Source organism: Geotrypetes seraphini, chromosome 5 (genome assembly GCF_902459505.1).
Source record: "Geotrypetes seraphini chromosome 5, aGeoSer1.1, whole genome shotgun sequence".
Taxonomy (NCBI): Eukaryota; Metazoa; Chordata; class Amphibia; order Gymnophiona; family Dermophiidae; genus Geotrypetes; species Geotrypetes seraphini.
The window spans coordinates 123,138,003-123,155,189 of NC_047088.1; the positions used below are offsets into that span (position 1 = coordinate 123,138,003).

A 17,187-nucleotide genomic window follows, 5' to 3' on the forward strand; every position below is an offset into this window, starting at 1 on the left:
ACCACCCCAGAGTCCACCATCTCTCCCTTTCTTTTCCCAATTACCCTCCTATCCAGTATCTCTATCCCTCCTCCACACCATCCCTTGTGTCCAATTTCTCTCCCTTTCTGTTCCTTCCCTCCCTAAATCCCATGGTCCATCTCTCTCCCTCTCCTCTATTTTCAGACCCATTATTTCTTCCTCCCCCCCCAAAGTTTGGCATATGCACGTCTCTTTGAACACCCCCTTCCCTCCGTGTACTTCTAAACCAGGGTCCCCCCAAAGGCCTGTCCCCCCTTAAAGGTCTGCCTGTCCCCCCTTGAAGGCCTGCACCCCCCTTGAAGGCCTGTCCCACCCCCTTGTAGGCCTGTCCCCCCCTTGTAGGCCTGCCCCCCCCTTGAAGGCTTGCCTGCCTTTCCCCCCCTTGAAGGCATGTCCCCCCCTTGAAGGTCTGCACCTCCCCGAAGGCCTGCACCCTCCTGAAGGCCTGTCCCCCCCTTGAATGCCTGTCCCACCCCCTTGTAGGCCTGTCTCCCCCCTTGTAGACCTGCCTGCCTGCACCCCCTTGAAGGTCTGCACCCCCCTGAAGGCCTGCACCCCCAGAAGGCCTGTCCCCCCCATGAAGGCCTGTCCCCCCATGTAGGCCTCTCCCCCCCTTGAAGGCCTGCCTGCCTGTCCCCCCCTTGAAGGCCTGTCCCCCCCTTGAAGGACTGCACCCCCCCAAAAGCCTGCACCCTCCTGAAGGCCTGTCCCCCCCTTGAAGGTCTGTCTCCCCCTTGTAGGCCTGTCCCCCCCTTGTAGGCCTGCCTGCCTGTCCCCCCCTTGAAGGCCTGTCCCCCCCCTTGAAGGCCTGCACCCCCTTGAAGGTCTGCATCCCCCCCGAAGGCCTGCACCCCCCGAAGGCCTGCACCCCCCCGAAGGCCTGCACCACCCCCGAAGGCCTGCACCCCCCTTGAAGGCCTGTCCCCCCCCTTGTAGGCCTGTCCCCCCCTTGTAGGCCTGTCCCCCCCTTGAAGGCCTACAGAGGAGGCCTACAGACGTCAGAGGAGGGGCGGGACTGTGGCGCAGGAAGCAGCGCCCAAGCAGCTCAGGGATCACTGACGTCACGATCCTGCTGCGGGCTGCTTCACAGGTGGTGCAGGAAGGTCAGTGGGGCGAGCGGTCCTTCGGGGATGGGGGGGGGAATGAATGGCAAGGCCAGGAGCACCCTCTCAGGGCTGGCACCCGGGACAGACCGCCCCTCCCGCCCCCCCTTTGGTACGCCACTGCTGCCTGCCACCCCGATTCGTTGCCCTGCTGTCACACCAACTCTCCTGCCCTTACCTGCAAGCCCATGGTTTATCCTGCCCTGCCAACACATGCACAGACCATCTGCAGATGGTCTGCGCATGCATCGGGATCGCTAGAGAGCGATCCTGGCAGTTGGTTGGGGGTGTGATTCCAATCCACCTCATTTTCATGAGAGCAATTCATGAATCACATGCCCTTAGTGAATCTAGCCCTAAGAAGCTGAAATCAGCCAGAGGTCTCTTCTCAAGGAATGCTTCTAGGTTAAGGTGAGAGGATTCACATACCCCTGTGAAGAATAGAGTGCTTGGCCTGATTCAACAGTTTTCCAGGCCTCTCTTCCACTTACTAATCCCCAAAGTCTCAAAAAGGTCCTAAACAGATCCAAAGAAGCCTTTTAACAGCTCCTCAAGCAAATATATGCAAATTATATATGCAGTTCACAGGTTACTGTGAAAACTAGCTTTAATGCTGAGCCTCTACAACCTTTCTCTTAGAATCAGGCTTACTGAGGGTTAGGTACTAGGCCAGCATTCCTCCCCTCAAGGGTCACCTATGGAGTCTAATTTCTTAAGAAAGTCTTCAGATGTTGTGTGTGTGTAAGTTTCCAAGTTTATTACATATTTGATTGATATATGGTCTATCAAAGGTTACCTAGGCGATTTACAATAGTAAACTTAAAAAAAAAAAAAAAAGATAGTGGAGGCATTCATAGTTAAAATAAAGACAGATCAGAATACTTGCACATGCACAATACCTGCCCCATTGACAAAAAAGTTGAGCCCCCCCGATAACAACCACGGACCCCCAGTGACAGTGCTACCTCCTGATAACAGCCACTGAACTCCCCCAATGACAACCACGGGCCCCCAGACAGTGGTACCACCTGATGACAGCCACTGAACCCTCCCAATGACAACTGCAGGCCCCCAATGACAGCAACAACCCCTGATGACCGCCAACAATCCCCCCTGATGATGATGATGATGACCACGCCTCCTGATGGCAACTGTCCCTGAAAAATAAGAGACAGGAGGGATACCCCTCTTGCCTTGGCAACCGTAGTGCATCTGGACCACCGGGTCACCGAGATCACCCTGAACCCCCACCCCCTGACACAAAAACCCCCTTTCCACGAGTACCCAAAAGAAAGAGCTAAAGGTATCCAGGCTAATCAGTCTTAGGCCCCTTCCAGTGTATACTAGGATACACCGGGAAGGGGGCCAAGACCCTGATTGGCCTGGGTGCCTAACACTCCTCCTATGGGAGGAGCCTTATGTCTTGGCCAATTAGAACCTTAGGCCCCTCCCAGTACATACCAGGATGCCCCAGGAAGGGGAAGGCCTGCCATTTTGAAGAAGCAGGTCTGTTGGCAGGAGGGAGTGGACATCCCTCCTGCTGTTCTTCTAAAATAGGTACAGAGGGCGGAGAGGATGTGTGCTTGAGCTGTTAGGGTTCTGAGCTGGCTCCACTCTGCTCACTTGACCACCAGGGCCTTCTTTTGGATACTCATGGGAGGGGGCTTTCATGTTGGGGTATGCTGGGTAGGGGTGTGGTCCCGGTGGCCCAAATGCATTAGAGTTATCGAAGCAGGAGGGAATGGGCATCCCTTCTGTTTCTCTTATCTTTCGGGGGCCATTGCCATCGGAGAGGTTCAACAGCTGTAATCAGGGATCTGTGGTTGTCATCAGGGGGTGCCACTGTCATTGGGGGGTTCAGTGGTTGTCATCAGGGAGTGCTTTTGTCATCAGGGGTCTGCAGTTGTCATCAAGGGGCATTATGACTTTTTTATGGGGACAGATATTGTGCATGGGTGACATACGCATAATATCTGTGCCTGCTAAAAAGAAGAAAAAGGCTATCTGCCCCAAACAGCTAAGTGGCAGGAGGCTGCTTCGTGGCTTTCCCTGCAGGCCAGCTGATCAGGATTCCCCTACCAGCTCTGTGCATGTGCCAGCCGATTTTCCAATGACTAGTGGGGTGGGATGAAGGCAGACCCGACAAGCTCATTTGCATGGAAAGCCATTTGAGAATCAATCACTTTTGGGAAACTGGACAAAAATACGGCCCACAGTGACCCACATGGTCTTAATAACCATTTTTAGTGTATCCGACCCTAGATGGATGGGACTAGATGAGAGCTACATAAATAGATGTATATGAAAGAGAAATTTATGATGGGATCATCAAGAGAAAGCATGAAAAAAATAATAGATGGGAACTTAGAACCTTTAGGGGAAAAGGGAAGAAGAGTGGGCTCGAAATACAATGGAGCAAACAACAGAAAGAGGCATTGGAGATGTCAAAACCAACGTGTGGTCACAAATCTTTTATTAAAAATAAAACATTTAAAAAATAAAACAAAGTCCCAACTAGGATCCAAGTTTTGGCGACAGACATCACCTTCCTCAGGGGACAAATTAACTAAAAGAATACATAAAGAGATATACATATTAACAAATACATATATACAAATATAGAACCTTTGTCATCTAAAGCTTTATTTACCTGAACACAATCCCTACTATGAAACACAGGATGGCCAACATGTCCATAATATTCCACAAGTCCATGAAATACTTCACACCACTCATATATAACTAGAAGAAAAGAGAGAAATATGTATAACCTAAAAATTTGTGCCTATGAAAAATTCTTAATATCAATGCACAGATGGGGAGGGTACATTTTAAAGTTGCTCTCTCACTATGGATAAAAGTATACATTCTTTTCCCAATATGCATACTTTTACTCAAATACTAAACAGTGTGCAGACAAGAGCAAGGGAAGCTGAGAGAGAAAATGTAGCCAGGAGATGTCTTTCATTTTGAAAGCTCCATGCTTATTATTTTTTCGCATACATTTGTACTTCATTCAAAGCAATATAATGGAGTGTATAGGAAACTGCTCATTAAGGCCACATTAAGAAACCTAGCTCTTGAGGACTCCTCAGGGAGGACATGGTTCAGTCAAGCCAGAGCAAGGAGACAAAACTCCAGAACACAGATAGGCCAGAAAAGCCCAGGGAAGACAGCAGCAGCTTATGCTTCCACTACCAATTTGTAAGGCAGTGGTTCCCAAACCTGGTCCTGGAGGCACCTTAGCCAGTCAGATTTTTAAGACAGTCACAATGAATATTCATGAGAGAGATTTGTAAGCAGTGGAGGCACATTGCATGCAAATATTTCTCATGAATCTTTCTTGTGGATATCTTGAAAACCTGACTGGCTGAGGTGCCTCCAGGATCAAGGTTTGGGAACATAAGAATAGCCTCTAGCCCAGAAGCCCATCCTCACGGTAGCCAATCCAGGTCATTAGTACCTGGTAAAAACCCAAAGAGTAACAACATTCCAATGGTATAAGTTATCAGAGGACTGACTAAGGTAGGAAAAACTTTATCTTAGAACCAGAGAAAGTCCTGATCCTGTAGAGCTGGGTCTAGGTTTAAGTTAGGTTAAGTTAAAACAGCTATGACTGTGGCCTTAGTCTTTAATCTATTATGTTTGATATACCACTCAAATAACTTAAAAGGCTTCAAGGAGGTGTACATAACAAGTGAACAAATAAAGCACAGTTACTTACCTGTAACAGGAGTTATCTGAGGCAGATATACTCACATGTGGGTGCCATCATCCTTGGAGCCTGGTACAGACAGTGCAAAAGTTACTTGCACTTTAAAAAATTATTCAGAGTCTCAAGACTGCCCATACCACATATGCATCGATGCCTTCCTGTCTGATGTTGGCTAGCGGGACTATCAGTTTAGTAAAAAACAAACAAACTAAGAAGCCATCTAGGTAAGGTAAAAAGGTTGTGAGAATATCTGCCTGCTATTCTTGGATAACATAAAAAATAGTAGTGCTTGAAAGGGCTGAGAACACTGAGCACTGAGATGAAATCTAACTGAGCTTAGCTTGAGGCCTGAGTTGGAAAGGTACAGAAGATAGTCCAGAACAGATGAGCCAGGACAAGTGCTTAGGTCCAGTGAATGGAGATTATACTATACTGTGAAGTGAATCCACTTGAAATGATAGCAGTGTTGTATGGAAGGTTTTCTAGAAACTTTAATGATGGCTGACACTGAAGCAGATAGTGCAAATGTATCTAACAATTGGGAGATAGATACCATGTTGTGAGTGCTAATGAATGGAGATTGGGATGGAAATAGAGAATGACACAATGAAAAAATTTGTCCCCTTCTCCGCCCCGTCCCTGAAAGCTCATCCTTGTTCCTGTCCCCGCAAACCATAGTTTTAAACTGATGTTATTTTATTAAATTATGAAAAGAAACTATTTTGTACAATTGTCATTTTATAAATCAAAGTTCTGGCTGCTGAACTAGAGAAAGAGATCTTCAGCTGGCAGGGCTTTGTTTATAAATGTTTATCAACACAACTAATATACTACTTTATCCTAAAGCAAAAAAAGAAAAGAAATATAATTTTTTTTTCTACCTTTGTTGTCTGGTTTCTGCTTTCCTCATCTTCTCCTCATTCAATTCTTTCCATCCACTGTCTGCCTTCTCTCTGCCTATTCCATATGCTCTGTTATTGTACCTCTCCCTTCCATCACTCCCTCCACCCCCCCATTGGTCCTGCACCCATCTTATTCCCTCCACCCCCCATAGTCTGGCATATCTGTCTTCTTCCCTTCTATCTTTCTTTCCCTTCCCCAGGTGGTTTTAAGCATCTCTCTCCCCTTAGATCTGATATCTGTCTCCCCAATCCAGCATGTGCCTTTATTTCTTTATCCCCTCCTTCCATCCAGGTCCCTTCAGTGTCTGTTCCACTCTCTCCTACCCACTTTCCTTCAGCATCTTCTCCCCTCCCCTCTCTCTCCTACCAACTTTCCTTCAATGTATTCTCACCACTCTCTCTTCCCCATTTCCTTTCAGCTTCTGTTCCTCTCACTACCCCTCTCTCCACTTCCCTTCAGCACCCTTTGCACAGTCCAGCAGCCCCATCCCTCCCCCTCGCTCACCGCAGTCTGAGCATTTCCCTCCCTCCCTTCATTCCCCTTACCTTCGCTGGTGATTTTTACCGTATTTTCACAAAGATAACGCGCACCCGTGTAAAACGCGCACACGGGTATAGCGCGCAGGAAATCCACATATATTGTGACCAGGCAGACACGATGCCTGCCAGGGTCCCTGTTAGTTCAGGAAAAAAAGTAAAAATGAAAACCCGAGGTGGAATCAGGAAGGTGCATGTAAATCCTGAGACTGATAGTTTATCCGGTGACCACCAGAGGGAGCCTGATTTATCTGACGAAGAATTGGGTGATTCATCCCCGAGCCACCACCGGGGGAGCCCAAGAGGTCCCAGCTACTCTGCTGACTCAACTAGAGTAGGGCGTTGCCCCAAAGTATTTAAACCTGCAGTTGAGAACAGACAGGGAGGTCAGCTAGGGAGAAGGTTTAAACCTTTTCTCCCTAGGGAGTCCCCGGGGCCAAGCAGGAGCAACTGCCCTATTCCCATGGACAAGCTGAGGAGCTGCTATTTCCAGGAGAACAGCCCATGGAGTGTGAGGAAAGTCTGTCAGCGTACGCTCCTGATTTTGCTGAAGCCATGCAGGTAGACTGGGTCTCTACCAGCAAATAGTAAGTGGTGATTTTTGCTCTGGACTGTTTGGGACTATTTTTGATTTGATAAGCTGGGAGTGTGTATTGTTTGGGAGAGGTTTTGCTATCATCCTGGGTGGGAATTTTGAAAGCCTGTATTGAGGCCTTTCGTTTGCAAAACTGACACTCTCCTTTCCTGGCAGTGCTCTGAACTGGCCAGAGGCTTTATTAGAACTTTGGGCACTAGAGCTATGGAACAAGTGCCATGAACTGTATTTGTGCTTTTTGAAACTGCCTGCTTGGGAGCAGTCAGTACTAGCTCTGTGGAGAACTGAATCCTCAGGCACAGCTGAGACTAAGTTAATGCTGAGAGCAAGCCTTGAACTTTATTTTGTGCTGTTTTAGTTGCTTGCTTCTTTTGGTATTTTTGTTTTGAGGCTGTTTGAAGTTCTGACAATTTTTCTGCTACATTAATGATCTACTTACCTTTGTGAAGGAAGGAATAAAATGGAATGATTTTCCTATGAACTACAATTGTTGTAGCTTTGTGATTTTTGTTCCTGTTTAAAGTCCAGTCCTGCAGGGTGACTCCATTTTGGGTCACACGTCAGTGTGCTATTTTGTGGTATCCACTGGGAGTGCTATTGAGCCCTGTCCTGGGCTACAGTGGGCTACAATATGTAAAAAAAAAATTTATATACCGCGCGCACCCGTATACCGCGCATGCTGCCCCGACTCTCCCGTCGCCGCCCGACTCTCCTTTCGCCCGCCCCGACTCTCCTCTGGCCACCCTGACTCTCCTTTCCCCCGCCCCAACTCTCCTCTCCCCCTTGAAGTCCTGTCCCCACCCTGAAAGCCTGATGCCCCCCCGATGTCCGATTCACCCCCCTCCGCAGGACCGCTCGCACCCCCACCCTGAAGGACCGCTCGCTCCCCCACAGCCTCCCGACCCCCCCCCTCATCACGTAGAAGCTCCTACCGGTGTCCTGCTGCTTCCTCTTGGCGGTCCCGGCCCTTCTGTGAGCCCTGACGTCAGAGAAAGGGTGGGACCGCCGGAAGATGAAGCAGCGCAGACGCAGGGAAGAGGGAGGTTGATGCCCAGACCACAGTTGGGAGGAAGGAGGGAGGGGGCTGTGGAACCGCAATATCAGATATTTTGTATGCGTTCCCTCAATTAACTGTGGGGACGAGGCCATTCACTGCTCCATGGGGTGGTGAATGGCCTTGTCCCCGTACCTGCCGCGACCAGGCTTTTTTGTCTCCGTTTAGGGTGGTTACCTGCGGCTAGCAGTCACTATGTCATTCTCTAGCTCACAGGTGTCAAAGTCGGTCCTCGAGGGCCGCAATCCAGTCGGGTTTTCCGGATTTCCCCAATGAATATGCATGAGATCTATTAGCATACAATGAAACCAGTGCATGCAAATAGATCTCATGCATATTCATTGGGGAAATCCTGAAAACCCGGCAGGATTACGGCCCTCGAGGGCTGCTTAGACACCCCTGCTCTAGATGGAGAGAACCCTCATTCTGTGTGAGCAGTGTTGGAAAGTTGCAATGTGATGGATTCCCATACGCTGAGTTGTAGAAGGAGAGGAAACCAAGGTTGATATAACAATTTATTTATATACCGCAAAGCCATGGTGCTATAAAGATGATAAATAGAATACATAGAGTATGACAGCAGAAAAGGGCCAACTGTCCAACAAGTCTGCCTAGTCAAAGAACCCTCCCCTAAGCATTTCCCCGGAGTGAACCCACTTGTTTATCCCATCGTTTCTTGAAGTCAAGCACATTGCTAGCTTCAACTACCTGACGTGGAAGACCATTCCATCGATCAACCACCCTTTCGGAGAAGAAGTACTTCCTGATGTCGCCATGAAGTCTCCCACCCTTGAGTTTGAGCAAATGTCCTCTTGTTGCTGTGGGACCTGTAAGGAAAAAGATATCTTCCTCCATCTCAGCACAGCCTGTAAGATATTTGAATGTCTCTATCATGTCTCCCTTCTCTCTGCGTTCCTCGAGAGAATATAACTGCAGTCTGCTTAGACATTCTTCATATGGGAGATCCTTGAGTCCTGAGACCATCTTAGCGGCCATTCACTGAATCAATTCCATTCTCTTCACATCCTTTTGATAATGTGGCTTCCAATACTGAACACAGTACTCCAGATGAGGTCTCACCATGGACCTGTACAACGGCATTATAACTTCAGGCTTTCAGCTGACAAAACTTTTTCGGATGCAACCCAGCATCTGTCTAGCCTTGGTTGAAGCTTTCTCCATCTAAGATAAGAACATAAGAAGTTGCCTCCACTGGGTCAGACCAGAGGTCCATCGCGCCCAGCGGTCCGCTCCCGCGGCAGCCCATCAGGCCTATGGCCTGTGAAGTGGTCCCTGACTATTCCTATAACCTATCTCTACTCTATCTGTACCCCTCAATCCCCCTAGCCTTTAGGAACCTATCTAAACCTTCCTTGAACCCCTGTAGTGTGCTCTGGCTTATCACAACCTCCGGAAGTGCATTCCATTTGTCCACCACCCTCTGGGTAAAAAAGAACTTCCTAGCGTTTGTTCTAAACCTGTCCCCTTTCAATTTCTCCGAGTGCTCCCTTGTACTTGTAGTTCCCCACAGTCTGAAGAATCTGTCCCTGTCTACCTTCTCTATGCCCTTCAGGATTTTGAAGGTTTCTATCATGTCTCCTCTAAGTCTCTGCTTCTCCAGGGAGAATAGCCCCAGCATTTTCAACCTGTCAGCGTATGAAAAGTTTTCCATACCTTTTATCAGTTTAGTCACTCTTCTCTGGACTCCTTCAAGTACTGCCATGTCCTTCTTGAGGTACGGCGACCAGTACTGGACACAGTACTCCAGATGTGGGCGCACTAAACTAAACTAAACTAAACTAAGCCTTAAGTTTATATACCGCATCTTCTTCATGGAAGTGGAGCTCGGCACGGTTTACAAAGCTTAAAAATATAAGAAGAGAAAGGAGAGAGATTTACTGGAGCATATAAATAGAGGGAATATAAGCAGGGAAATAAAGTTATATGTTAGAGAAAAGCCAGGTTTTCAGTTGTTTGTGGAATAATTGGAGGGAGCCCAGGTTCCGCAGCGGGGTAGTGAGATCGTTCCAAAGGCCCGTGATTTTGAAGGGAAGGAATTTTCCCAGTTTGCCTGCGTAGAGAATACCGTGTAGAGAGGGGAAGGATAGTTTATGTTTGTGAGCGGATCTGGTGGTAGCAGGCCTCGAGGCGTTAAAGGATAGCGGGATTAGGGGAGGGAGGATCTTGAATGATCTTGAAAGCCAGGCAGGAGCATTTGAAATGAATTCTGGGAATCACTGGGAGCCAGTGAAGGTTGGTTAGGAGTGGGGAGACATGGTCAAATTTGCATTTTGCAAAGATCAGCTTGGCTGCAGTATTCTGGATAAGCTGGAGTCTTTGAAGACTTTTTTTGTTAGGCATAAATAAATGGCATTACAATAGTCGAGTTTAGAGAGGATGATGGATTGGACAAGGACGGCGAAATGTTTTTGGCGACAGTAGGATCTTACTTTCCTCAGCATGTGGAGGCTGAAAAAGCATGATTTTGCCAAGGAATTGAGGTGATCGTTGAGGGAGAGAGAAGAGTCAATAATGATGCCGAGGACCTTGCTAGAGAACTCAAGGTGCAGAGCGGAGCCTGTGGGTAGTGTGAAGAGGGTGGGCAGGTATTCTAATTTTGGGCCGAGCCAGAGTAATTTTGTTTTTGATTCATTTAATTTCATCTGTACCAAGAGGGACCAGACTTGCATGATGTAATGTTCTCATTATGCATGATGTAATGTTCTCATGGAGGTTTGTGAGGTTCTGGTCTGTTTCAAGGAGGATAAGGATGTCGTCAGCGTATGTGTAGATTGTTTCCAGGGGGTAAAGTTTGAGGAGCTTCAGGGAGGTCATATAAATGTTGAAGAGAATAGGGGACAGGGGAGAACCCTGTGGGACACCGCAAGATGGAGTCCACGGAGCGGACCTGGAACCATTTGTATTGACAATGTAGGAACAAGAGCGAAGGAAGCTTGAGAACCATTTTAGGACGATGGAGTCTATTCCTATCTCAGAAAGTTGGTAGATTAGTATGTCATGGTGGACGACGTCGAAAGCCGCGGAGAGATCGAATTGTAGCAGAACAGTGAATTTGTTTCGGGAGTATAGTTGTTGCACCTTTGAAATTAGGGAAACTAGGAGGAACTCGGTGCTGAAGTTGGGTCTGAATCCGTATTGGTAGTGTTGGAGAATGGAGAATCTCTCTAGGTAAGAGGAGAGCTGAGTAGTTAGTTTAGTTAGAAGAGGGATATTTGCTATGCTGCGGTAGTTCGATGGTAAGGTAGGGTCGAGATCGGCTTTTTTCAGAAGAGGGGATAAGGCAATGTGTCCCATTTCTGTGGAGAACAGGCCCGATAGTAATGCTTTGTTTATAAGGCTGGTAAGGGAGGAGATGGCCTGCGCAGGAATGTTTTCGTAAAGGTAGGATGGGAAAGGATCTAGTCTGCATTGCACGATACAGTGGCAGGATGACTTCCTTCGTCCTGGTCGTGATACCCTTTTTAATGATACTCAACATTCTGTTCACTTTCTTTGAGGCTGTCACACACTGTGCTGTTGTTCAATGTTGTGTCCACCATCACCCCCAGGTCTATTTCAAGGTTACTTACCCCTAGCAATGATCTCCCCATTTTATAGCTGAAATGCATGACCTTGCATTTCTCTATGTTAAAGCTCATTTTTGCCCACTCTTCCAGCCTTGTTTGGTCCCTTTGCAGGTTTTTGCAGTCTTCCATGGTTCTAACCCTGCTGCAGAGTTGGTGTCATCCGCAAATTTAATAACCTCACAATTTGTTCCTGCCTCCAGGTCGTTAATAAATATATTGATTGGTAGTCTTCATATAAATATATCTGATTGGTAGTCTTCATTTCTTCACTAATGATTATACCCAGGTCCCGTTCTGTGACAGTTCTTGTTAAGGTTTCACCATTCAGGGTGTATGTTTTGCAGGGGTTACCGCTACCAAGGTGCATAACCTTACACTTTTTGGCGTTAAAACTCAGTTGGCAAGTATTTGACCATTTTTCCAGTAAAAGTAGGTCCTGTCTCATAGTGTCGGGCACGGTTGCGCTGTCCACTATGTTGCATAGCGTAGCGTCATTGGCAAATAATGTAATCTTACCTCGAAGTCCTTGGGGCAGGTCTTGTACAAAGATATTAAATAATATCGGACCCAAGACCAAGCCCTGCGGCACTCAACTGGTCACTTCCGACATTTCTGAGGGAGTACAATTTACTACCACTCTTTGAAGTCTGTCACTGAGCCAGTCTTTAACCCATGCAGTCAATGTTCCCCTAGTCCCATTGTATCCATTTTGTTCAACAACCTATGGTATGGGACACTATCGAAGGCTTTACTGAAGTCTAAATACACTATATCCAGGGACTCTCCCCTATCTAGTTGTTTTGTTACCCAGTCAAAGAAGCTTATCAGATTGGATTGACAAGACATTCCCTTTGTAAATCCCTACTGGTGGGGATCTCGGCCTCTTGTCATCCAGAATCATATCCAATCTGTTTTTAATCATCATCTCCAGGTCTGTAATTTTCAGCCTCTGACCTGCATCCCTTTTTGTGGAGCGGAATGATGTTAGCAATTTTCCAGTCCAAGGGGAATTTTCCCTTGTTTAGGAAAAGATTGAAAAGCATAGCTAATGGCTCTGCCAGGACATCTCTCAATTCCATAAGAGGAGGGGGGCCAATGGGCGCAAATCACAGCTCACCACAGCTCACTGCTCACGAGGAGAAGGGAGAAAAGAGGCAGGGGAGCAGGCGAGGCGCTAGAAGAAAAGGCAAGGCACTGAAGAAGCAGCAGGCAACAGCGGGGTCGTGGCGAGAGCGGGCTCCTCCTCAAGAGGAGGGGGGCCAATGGCACGCAGCCATTCGGCGCGCAGCGAAGGTGGGCGGCAAAGAGCGCCTTTGCGAAGAGCCTTAAGAAGAGCCAAATAGCATATGACAGGGCTCCTAGGGGCCAGCAAGGTAAGAAAAAAAAACAAAAAACAAACACTTAACTCACTTGCAACTAACAGCAGGCAAACCGACACACAGCTACCAACCAACACACAGAAAGCAGACTAATCGACACAAATAGGCAAAACAATACACAGCTACCAAACTAACAACCCGAGACTAACAACAGGCAGGAGGGCAGACCTACAACCAGCAGGAGGGCAGACCTACAACCGGAATACAACCGTACTACAAACGACAACCCAAGTGAAAAGACAGAACTAGGAATGGCAGGGAAGACGAGAAGCACCAAGAATACAATCAAGACCAACCTCCCGGCTGCTGAAGAAATCCAGATGAAGGCAGTCTCCGTGCAGACTGAAGAGGACCCCCCCCCTGATGGAAGGTGGAGATCTCTGTACAGACCGAAGTTGAGCCCCACCTGATGACTTCAGTCTCTGTACAGACAGAAGACACCCAGCAACAATTTGACGGAGGCATCCTGCAGGAACTGACAAGTCTGAGGGAAGAAGTGCAGCGACTAAGTATCCGGGAGAGCGAGGCTTTCATCGATGGAGTCCTCCTAGAAATGTCTCAGGTCTCCGAACAACTGCACGAAGATAGGTCCATTCTCAAGACATCCGAACCAACCAGACATACAGCAATGGAAGTAACAGCTGAGGTACAAGAGGAGACTCGAGACAATGAAACCTGGCAACTAGTCACCTCTGCAAGCAAACAAGAAGAGACTCGGGACAACGGAACCTGGCAACTTGCCACCTCTGCAAACAAACGAAGAAGACAGTCCTCCATTTGGGTACCTTCAAGTAAGCACAACAACCTCACATCAACTCCACAGATCACCCTGAGCAACAGATTCCAGCTCCTACAAGAAAGACCCGCCAGCGGAACTCAGGAGGATAATCAGAAGGACTTCCAAGAGTGGAACCTTATAACCTGGTGGAAGGCACCAACTCAAGAAGCAACAAATCAGTACCCCCCAAGAAGAAGCGTAGAGTGGTTGTCATTGGGGACTCCATGCTGAGGGGTACCGAGGGACCGGTATGCAGACCAGATCTACAAGCAAGAGAGATCTGCTGTCTGCCAAAGTAATCAAGCCCCAAGACCACTACCCAATGCTTCTCATCCACATCGGGACAAACGACACTGCCAGGAACTCACCTGAGAAGATACAAGAAGACTTTAAAGCCTTAGGAGAAAAACTGAAGCAGCTGGAAGCATAGGTGGTCTTCTCCTCCATCTTACTGGTAAGAGACAAAGGAAGAGCCAGGGAAGAACGGATCAAGAGGACTAATGTGTGGCTTAGCGGATGGTGCAAGGAGATGAACTTCGGCTTCCTGGACCATGGAGATGCACTACAGGGACTGCAGGGACCGGACAGACTGCACCTAACCGGAAGTGGGAAGAACGTCCTGGGACGACGCCTGGCTCACTTACTACAGAAGGCTTTAAACTAGGTGAGCCGGGGGAGGGGATCCACTCTCATTCAAGTTGGGTAAGCAGAATTGGAGGCAAGATTAAGGGGGGTGAAGACAAGAATGAAGGGGACAAACTATCTCAGTCAGAAAACACTCCATGCAAAAAGATAGAATGGACAACCATGTGTGTTAATGCCCTTAGCTTGGGAAACAAAATACTGGAACTCGAAACAGAAATGAGAAACCCGACCTCGATGTAGTGGCAATATCGGAAATGTGGTTCTCAGAGTACCATGGATGGGAAACTGTCATACCAGGTTATAACTTATTCCGTCGAGACAGAGAGGGCAAATCAGGTGGAGGAGTGGCTCTGTACATTAGAGATGACATCAAAGTAACTAATATCACAGACATCAAATATACGGGAGAATCCCTCTGGGTGAACCTTGCCAGGGGTAATAACAAATGCCTATATCTTGGTGTTGTATACAGACCACCAAAACAAAAGGAGGATGCCGACGATGAACTAATGGATGACATAGAGACCATCACACTGCGTGGAGATACAGTGCTGGTGGGAGACTTTAATATGCCCGATGTGGACTGGAACAAACCTTGCGCTACAACCAGTGGCATTAAGAGGCTACTGGCCTTCATGCAAGGAGCACACCTCAGGCAGATGGTATTGGAACCCACTAGGGACCAGGCAATCTTGGACTTGCTGCTCACCAACGGTGACAACGTCACAGAGCTATCGGTGGGAGACACCTTGGCATCCAGCGACCACAACATGGTTTGGTTCCAACTCAGGAAGGGATCCACTAGGCCAAACACATCGACTAGGGTCCTAAATTTTAAGGGAACTAACTTTCAGGACTTGGGGGACTACGTTTACAAAGTGTTACAAAACCAAAGCACATCAGACAAGGTAGAGGAACTATGGTCGACTCTAAAATCTACCCTGCAAGGAGCAACCAACATATACATCAAAACTGAGAGCAAACGACGCAGAAAAAATAGACCACAGTGGTTCTCCATGGAGATCTCAGAATTAGTAAGGCAAAAGAAAAAAGCTTTTGTAAACTACAACAATCACAACGACCGGAAGCTAAAGAAACCTATCTGGCCAAAGCCAGAAAAGTTAAAATGACAGTCAGAGAGGCCAAACTACGGATGTTAGCGATAGGAAGAAGAACACAAGTGGTATTGGGTGCCTCTTACTAATGAGAAAACAAGCTTTTGGACATTTCTACACCTAGACTTAGTGAAAATAATGTCTTGACTATCTATCATAATAAAACCCTAAGCGCACAGGTGCACTTACAACTTCGTGATCCCTGCTTCCGTGATCTGTAACTCATTGGCAGTGTTCGACGCATTCAGCTGGAGCCTGCGGTGGTTTGTGTGCGGCGTACCCTTTTTCCCTTTTCTTTAGTTGCGGCAGGGGGTGGTGGTGGACCGGGGGTGAGGTGTTTGAAGCGGCGGTACGCCAGACGGTAGGTATCAGCAGTGGGGGCTGGTACTGGATTCCAAATTGGACTTCAGCATATACTCCAAGAAGGACTCAGATGACTGGAGACCAATCCTGATCTGAAGTCGGTCAATGCAGCACTAAGGGTGCCCAGGTTTCAGATGGAAACTGTGCGCTCATTCATTGCCTCAGTTGCGCCAGGGGAATATTTAGCCTCACTGGACTTTACAGAGACTTACATACATGTTCCTATATTCCTGAATTACAGGTTTCTCAGGTTCCATGTGCTGAAGAGATATTTTCAGTTCTCGGCACTCCCTTTTGGGTTGGCAATGGTCTCCCAACCTAAAGAAGGATATAAAACTGCTGGAGAGGGTGCAGAGACGAGCAACAAAGCTAATAAAAGGTATGGAGAACTTGGAATACGAGGAACAACTTAAGAGACTGGGATTGTTCTCCCTTGAGAAAAGGAGACTGCGAGGGGATATGATCGAGACTTTCAAAATACTGAAAGGAATTGACAAAATAGAACAGGAAAAAAAATTATTTACAATGTCCAATGTGACACGGACAAGAGCACATGGACTGAAGCTAAGGGAGGACAAGTCCAGGCCAAATATCAGGAAGTTCTGCTTCACATGAGTGGTGGACACCTGGAATGCTCTCCCAGAGGTTATTGTGGAATCCACCGTTCTAGGATTTAAAAGCAAACTAGATTCACATCTCCTTACGAGAGGCATAGAGGGATATGGGTGACTAAAATTACACCAGGTGTACACCTGGCTGGGACTCCGCGTGTGCGGATCGCTGGATTTGATGGATCCAGAGATGGCAGTTCCTATGTTCTTATGTTCTTAAAGAAATCTGACGGCAACTTTACAGACTCAGACGCAGATAAGGCAGAAATACTCAACAACTACTTCTGTTCAGTCTTCACCTGCGAAGCACCAGGATCTGGTCCTCAGCTACAGACAAAGGGAAATTTGGAAGACTCATTCCAGGACATGGAGTTTACTGAGAGCGAAGTCTACCAAGAATTATCGAAATTAAAAGTTAACAAAGCTATGGGCCCAGACGATCTACAACCTAGAGTACTTCGAGAACTGAGGGATGTCCTAGCAGAGCCGTTAGCTGTGCTCTTCAATCTTTCCCTGAGTGAGGGAAAAGTTCCACAGGACTAGAAAACCACCAATGTTATCCCACTCCACAAAAAGGGATGCAGGTCAGAAGCTGAAAATTATAGACTGGTGAGTCTCACGTCAATAGTGAGTAAACTCATGGAGAAGCTGATCAAGAACAAACTGGACACATTTCTAGATGATGAAAGATTAAGGGATCCCCATCAGCATGGTTTTACAAAGGGAAGGTCTTGTCAATCCAACCTGATAAACTTCTTTGACTGGGTAACGAAGCTTATCAG

General features: G+C 47.5%; 1 protein-coding gene across 1 annotated transcript in view; it reads right to left on the reverse strand.

Annotated features, from left to right (window-relative positions):
• Positions 1-17,187, reverse strand: part of TRPM8 (transient receptor potential cation channel subfamily M member 8) — a 2,182,726-nt gene that overhangs the window by 451,567 nt on the left and 1,713,972 nt on the right. The window contains 1 exon segment of the mRNA XM_033944097.1: positions 3,775-3,866. Within this exon segment, the coding sequence (XP_033799988.1) occupies positions 3,775-3,866 (92 nt within the window).